Below are 7,184 nucleotides of genomic sequence, written 5' to 3' on the forward strand. Positions count from 1 at the left end.
AATCACTTGCACATCTGTATACAGTCCAGATAAGCACACATAAGAAAATCGCGTAAGCCTCATGCCGACCTTTCGTTTCTTCCATGTTTATTTGTTGTGTGCCCTTGCGTAAGATCCATGTTCCTCAGACTTATCTCTTCGAAATACCCATACTATCCCCATATTCCTCCCAAATCTCCACAGCTTTCCTGCTACAACGGCTATGTAATATCTCACAACAAAAGGGGCAAAATGTTGAACTAGATAAACCATGGAAAGCGACCCAACCCAGACCTCTCTTTTTATTCCCAACGCCTTTCGCTGTCGGACATTTTCCAATCTGTGTCCTCCCTTGTCTTTTCACATTAGCCCCTCTCAGTTTCAAGCTCAGATTTCTCTCCCCCAGAGTTTCTCTTTTTTGTTTTTCTCTTTTCCTGCTCTTGTTTTTTATTATTCAATCCTTTCTGTCTTTAAAATGGCAATAGAGATTTAACAAAGTCTCAGCTTCTTGAATGATTGTTAGCTAAAATATTGTAATTGTTATATTTTCAAGGCGTTGAAGAGTTTCTTCCTCTTTGTAAGGTAAGTTCTTGAAGGTTGAAATTGGTTTTTGATCAAGTTTCCATTTTTGGGTTTTGTTTCCTGCTTCCGCATATCTGATATGGTAGGTTAACAGTCAGTTATAAGATACCATATGTGTATTTAGATGTCTTTATGGTTTAAAGGGCTTAAAGGGTGCTAGTTGCTGTTGTCTTGGAAAGCAAAGGCTGGTGCTTTTGATAGTTTCCATTAGTTTTATCGTGGGATCACCGGTTGTCTTTGAACTTGTTTTGTGTTTGTTTCAAGCTTGTCTCTCTTTCGTCCTTCAATTTATTTTTGTTGATTTCCTTGCTTTTCTTTTTTCTTGTTTAAAATCATTGGTTTTGGCCTTTGATTGATCTCTCCCTCTCTGTTTTTTCTTTCTTTGAGCTCTGTTTATCATTCTTTTGAGCTCAAAAGTATTGCTATTGTCAAAACTCTAATTTTTGATCCCCTTCCTTTTTTTGTTTGTTTGTTTTCTCTGATAACTTCAAATAGAGGGACGCCGTATATGTTTCTTTATTGTTAATTTTGAGTCTTTTTTTTCGCTCCTCTCCTCCTAATAACGTGTCTTTATATTTTATATATATCTGGGGTTTTAATTGCAGGTGCAGGGTTTAGTCTCTTTAGACTTTGAAGGGGTCGGCAATAGGGGGTGTCCTTTGTGTTTTCTTGAGGCGTACGTCCCTATGAAGAGAATTTGACAAAGTCTCGCACGGTTCTTAAGGTATGACAATTTCTCGTGATACTTTCAGTAGTTGTATAGTATTTATTCCGTTTTTATTGACACAAACAGGCTTTAACTTCATGAGTTATGATATGATGATTGTTTACCGCGTTTAGCTGATGTATGTGCACCTGCTTTGTGATTTATGGTGCTGGTGTACACGTGCTTGGCACGTTGATAGCATCAGTGATCATGCACGTGCCTCACATATCTGTGTGTTTATTATTATACCCTCTTGTGTGAAGGGATAAATTATTAGATACAACAGGAATTTGTTTGTCTCTCTTACAAAAACATAAAAATGCTACACCAGAAATAATTCTTGTGTCTCACCCTTTTCATGTCAGAGGGAGGAGTACAACTCAGACATTCTGAATGAGTTACTATGCTAAATAGCATGTTTTTTCTATGAAAAAAGGAGCTCCAGGATCCACTACAACTTTTCTTAGATGAACAATGATCCATTGTTTATCCACTATTTATCATCTTTTTTGTGGATATAAGATTTGGTTCCACAGGTTTAGGGGGGCTTCCCAGAACCTGAAATTAGTCGAGACATTTGGGGCCTGGGATGCAAGTGTTTGGACTTGAGAAAACCTTAGCATAGATAATACTTGAGGTACCCTCATTTGAACAATACTTGCCTGTCTTACCTTATCATAGCTATTTGTTTCATGAAATTGGAAAAATAAATGTCCCAAAATTCTGGATTTTGAGAAATTTAATACCTTATACTGTCATACAATAATGATCCTCATATCACATAAGCCCAACAAGATGGATGTGTATTTCTTGTAAGATCTTAAGGGCTATGATTATTTTGCACACCCAATTTGTCATCAACTTAATCATTTGCATGGATGCGACTCTAACTTCACTGTTATGGAGTCAATCGATGGTAATATTAAAGGATTTCAATTTTGCTGATTTGACATGTTTTTCAATCATAAAAATTTGTTGGATTAAATCCACTGATGCAATGGTTCTATGTGATGTGAAGGTGTGCTTCATTGGCAAAATTAAGGCTCATATCATTTACAAATTAGCTTTCTTGATAGGTAAATATTTCTGGTGTATTATGGTTGTCAATGAGTTGTTAATTGATCCATTTATTGACAATACTAGCTTGTCTTACCTCTGAGAAGGAAATTCATGCATTTTTTTTCAATTCTTACAAAACAATAGATCGCCTGTTCTTCTGTTTATATTATCAAGGCCTTTCTTGTTAAGCCAAAAGTATCTCATGCTGTGGCTCTTAATTTCATTTTTTTTAGGGAATTTCGCTTGTGCATCTGCACTTAACTTGCATGCTGAAAAAAGTCTGATGGACCTTTACTGGATAAATGAACTTGTACACAGTCATTATCCATGGAGAGTAAATTGTTTTGTGGTGTTTTCATGAACATGGAGTTCAATGGATGAAAATTTGAAAGTATTTAGGGGTGGTGTGCGCATGAAATAACTCCCAAAGCTTGTAAATTTACCACTTGCTAGCATTTTTGTGACTGCGAGTTTCAAAGCTCTGCTACGTTCTTCTTAGACATCTCATTTGCTTTTATATCAGTGGATTTTCGTTTGCTGTTATTATCCATGGAGAGTAAATTGTTTTGTGGTGTTTTCATGAACATGGAGTTCAATGGATGAAAATTTGAAAGTATTTAGGGGTGGTGTGCGCATGAAATAACTCCCAAAGCTTGTAAATTTACCACTTGCTAGCATTGTTGTGACTGCGAGTTTCAAAGCTCTGCTACGTTCTTCTTAGACATCTCATTTGCTTTTATATCAGTGAATTTTCGTTTGCTGTTATTTCAGTGGATTGGATATCGCGTTCTGATAACTTTTTGTTTAGAATGAAGGCTGATTGTTCCAAGTGTAGCCTAAGCAATGCTGTGTGATACGATCCGAAGGCTCTAGTTCCTACTGGAGGATAGGATTCCAAGATATTTTGAAAGGATTAATTGTATTATATTAGTTTAAGAAAGTGGTTCTCCTGCCCATGTTGAATTGAATAGTAGGTGTCACTTGGCCTGAATAAAAAAAGAAATGGAATAACCACAAAATTATGCAGAACCACGGAAAGTGCTATCAATTTGTTAATTCCCCACATGTTTTCTCTCAGCTAGATTCATAAATTATCCATTCCTACCGAGATGCCTAGTTTACAAATAGAGACAAGCATATAAAGCTTTCAACTTGTCTTTTTGTGCGTGTCCTTGAATTGGCTGCTGCTTCTGTTCTTCTCTCCACCAGTTTCTTTTTTTCCCGCGTTTAAAGTCCGACTCCTTTATTCTTTCAATAGGAAAGCAAATTGGGAACTCTTAAAGGTAAAAGAAGAAACAAAATGAAACTCTATCCTCCATTAATGGCCTTGATATAGGTGCTGAAGTATTTGCTTTTCTCTTTGCTTAAACCCATTATCTTCACCATCATCATCCTCAATCTTTTTTGTACTCACCTTTCGCCCTTTTGATTTGCAATCGCATAATTTCGGTTATGTGATCTTCTTACCATCATTGCAATTGTCACTATTTTCAATAATTTCTGCAGATGGATTCAGTAAAACCATCGGCCGTGACTCCTAGGAAGAGTAAATTTGCACGCACTGTAGCCAAAGTTCTTCATCTTCGAGCAGCAAGTGGGATTGCTCCTGTTGACGGGGTTCAGAAAGTTGTGGCCCAAGAAAAGGTCAAGGATGACAAGCATCGCCATAAAAGCGCAGCTAGCCGGCCACAATCATTTGACATTAATGATAACGATGAACATGAAAAAAGCTTGGCCTTGGAAGTACTCATTGCCAAACTGTTTGCTAGCTTATCATCTGTAAAAGCTGCATATGCTCAGTTACAGTATGCTCAGTCTCCTTATGATGCTGATGGGATTCAAGGAGCTGACCATTTGGTAGTCTCTGAGTTGAAGAATCTGTCTGATTTGAAGCAGTGCTACATAAAAAAACAGTTCGATCCTTCTCCTGACATCTCTCTGGTTTTGGCTGACATTCAAGAGCAGAAGAGTCTTTCAAAGATCTATGAGATAATGGGGAAGAAATTGGAGTCTCAGTTGAGGCTCAAGGAGTCAGAGATCATGTATCTGAGAGAAAAAATGGAAGAATCTAATAGACAAAATCGATTACTTGAGAAGAGGTTAAATCAAAGTGGACATTTATCTATGCCTGGCAATCTACGGCAATCAGGCTTAAGTCCCAGCCATTTCATTACAGTTCTACGACATACAGACAAGTCCATTCGAAGCTTTGTCAAGTTGATAATTGATGAGATGAAATCTGCTGGTTGGGATCTAGATGCTGCCGCCAAATCTATTGTATCCGATGTGGCCTACTGGAGAGCAGATGACAAATGTTTTGCATTTGAAAGCTTTGTTAGCAGAGAGATGTTCGATGGTTTCCATTTGCCTAATTTCTCTCTACAGGAAGAATCTCTACCAGAGAAAAAGAATCAGCAACAGTTGTTTTTCAGGAGATTCACTGAACTGAAATCCGCGAAAGCAACTGAATACATTGCCCAAAAGCCCAAATCAACATTTGCAAAATTTTGTCGTGCCAAGTATTTGCAACTTATTCACCCCCAGATGGAAACGTCCTTTTTAGGCAATCTGAGCCAAAGAAGCCTCGTGAATTCAGGTGAATTTCCTGACAATAGTTTTTTTGCCACATTTGTTGAAATGGCTAGGCGGGTCTGGCTACTACATTGCCTGGCCTTTTCTTTCGACCCAGAAGCCTCAATCTTTCAAGTCCGTAGAGGGTGTCGTTTCTCTGAAGTTTACATGGAATGTGTTGCGGAAGATGCACTTCTTTCAGAAAATGCACCGGAAGCTGATCCACCAGTGGCATTCACCGTAGTTCCTGGGTTTAGGATTGGTAAAACTGTTATACAGTGCCAGGTCTATCTCTCTCAGCTCCATACCAAGGTAAACCGTTGATAAAAACTTAAGCATGGACCTACAACATCGAAGAATGAACTGGTGCAGGCCACTATCATGATTCTTTTGAGTAAAAATCTGATGATAAAAATGGCTTTTCCTCCTTGCTCAGTGTTTGTTGTGGGGTCTTGGAATGTGTTGCCGAACAGTGACTTGGGGCAGCTTGTCTTTTGTCTTTCTCATGGCCATTTTGAATGTAGAAAGCGCGTGGACCGTAGTTAGGAAAGAACCTTCGGATCTTCTTTTTCAATCCACGAAACAATTTTGTTAATATTAGGCCATTGACAGAAGGCTTGTTTAGCTGTGTTGCACCCTCTCCCTGTGTTCTGGATGCTCGCAATGTACATGGTAATACTCAAAGTATAATATAAATGTTGATTTTCTATTCGCAGTTATTGCGTCCAAGTCATTCTCCAGTTCTTAGCTAGAAAACTGGCGTGTTACATTGTGGGTTGGGCTGAAGCCTTTTTTTTTATCATGAAAAACAAAAAATATTAAATGTCGGAGGAAATTCTTTTATAACGTTATTAAATTCATTCCAAGAATTTAATCTTGATACTTTTCTATCCAAATTTTAAATTAAATTATTTAGGACCTATTAGTAAAAGCAAACTTGAATTAATAGTAAAAAGGTTGTTTAACTTAAAAAAATAATAATATAAGATGTTAGTTTTTTTTAATATTAAGATGATAATTTATTATATTGATTTTAATTTTTTTATTTAAATTGTAAAATTCATGACTCGAGTATGAGTTTTATTAGGTTTCATAACTTTATTTATTTTTATTTTTTTTAAAAAATATTTTTACTTAATTATATGACAACAAAAATATATGTTTGCAAAATTGAGTATCAACTAAAAACCGAGATATTTATTTGAGAATAAAATAAATATATATTAAAAAAATAAAATAAAATATAAAACTCAAATTAAAATAAAACAATTATTGATAGGTGAAATTAAAAAAAATCAACAAAAAAGACAAAAAAAAAAAACTAGGCCTACACCCATGGCTTTAATAAAAGGGCCTATATGCTTCTTTTCTGTTTAAGTAGGTGATAGGTCACTTATAATGATAGGTTGCATGTAGTAATAAGTGGCCTTTCACCTATTAAGTGTCTGGCTAGAATACGTCCATAACTTTGTTGGTTGAAAAATCAGAGAAGAGGTTTTGTTTGTTTAAAAATTAATTTTCAATTTATATTCATCTAAAAACACTTCAAAATCATCATGAAAACCTTTATAAATCACTAACCAACCCTAAAACACGAAACGAAAATCAATCAAATAAAAAGAGAATTTAAATTGTACCCAATCTACTTTTTCAGACACATTTAAAGAAAAAATTACCATAATCAAACTTTTTTAATCGAAAGGAACCCGTAACACAAAGAACAATGAATTTTATAGATGAAAAGTGGTCATTCATCAACTTTTCATCTCTTTTATTATTTTGAGGTGAATTTTTTTCCTGTAAAATCCAAGTATTGAAATGTTAAAAAAATAATCTTTTAGATTAAAATAAAAATTACAAAAAATAAAGGGATTGTGGAGCAAGAAAACAGGAAGTAGATGGACTAAAGAAATTATTTCTATCGAAATTAAGATTCGTCATAAGATATTTTTTTATTTTACATATTTGTCTCTTATTGCTGAATATTATTTTTTAAATTTTTTTTTGACAAATTGATTATGAAATTGGAAAAAAGTTTTGAGAAAGAAATGGAAAAAGAAGAAAATATTGTGAGTTGATACAGTGATTTACCTAGCTTTTTTTAGTATATATAATTATAATTGTAATGTAACTTTTCTTAAAGCTTTGGATGCCTCGGATAAACTAGCTTTTTGTCAGCTTCTTCTCTCAGTGATCTTTTTTCTTCTCTAGAACTTACTTTTTGTGTGCCTCGATTACTAATTCTCCTCTTTGCACCATCTCCCAAGAGTCCCTTGAATCTTTCAAG

At 35.2% G+C, this 7,184-nt stretch overlaps 1 protein-coding gene across 2 annotated transcripts; it reads left to right on the top strand.

Moving 5' to 3' along the window:
* Positions 1 to 302: 302 nt before the first annotated feature.
* On the top strand, positions 303 to 5,612 carry LOC133703546 (protein GRAVITROPIC IN THE LIGHT 1-like). Of its 2 annotated transcripts, none has more exons than XM_062128144.1 (3): positions 303 to 561; positions 1,167 to 1,285; positions 2,560 to 5,612. In XM_062128144.1, the coding sequence occupies exon 3, from the start codon at positions 3,833 to 3,835 to the stop codon at positions 5,219 to 5,221; it is 1,389 nt and encodes a 462-aa protein (XP_061984128.1). In that variant the 5' UTR covers positions 303 to 561; positions 1,167 to 1,285; positions 2,560 to 3,832; the 3' UTR covers positions 5,222 to 5,612. The 2 variants fall into 2 exon arrangements, with proteins under 2 accessions (XP_061984128.1, XP_061984127.1); XM_062128143.1 differs by having other exon boundaries at positions 3,833 to 5,612.
* The last annotated feature ends 1,572 nt before the right edge of the window (positions 5,613 to 7,184 follow it).

Source organism: Populus nigra, chromosome 9 (genome assembly GCF_951802175.1).
Source record: "Populus nigra chromosome 9, ddPopNigr1.1, whole genome shotgun sequence".
Taxonomy (NCBI): domain Eukaryota; kingdom Viridiplantae; phylum Streptophyta; class Magnoliopsida; order Malpighiales; family Salicaceae; genus Populus; species Populus nigra.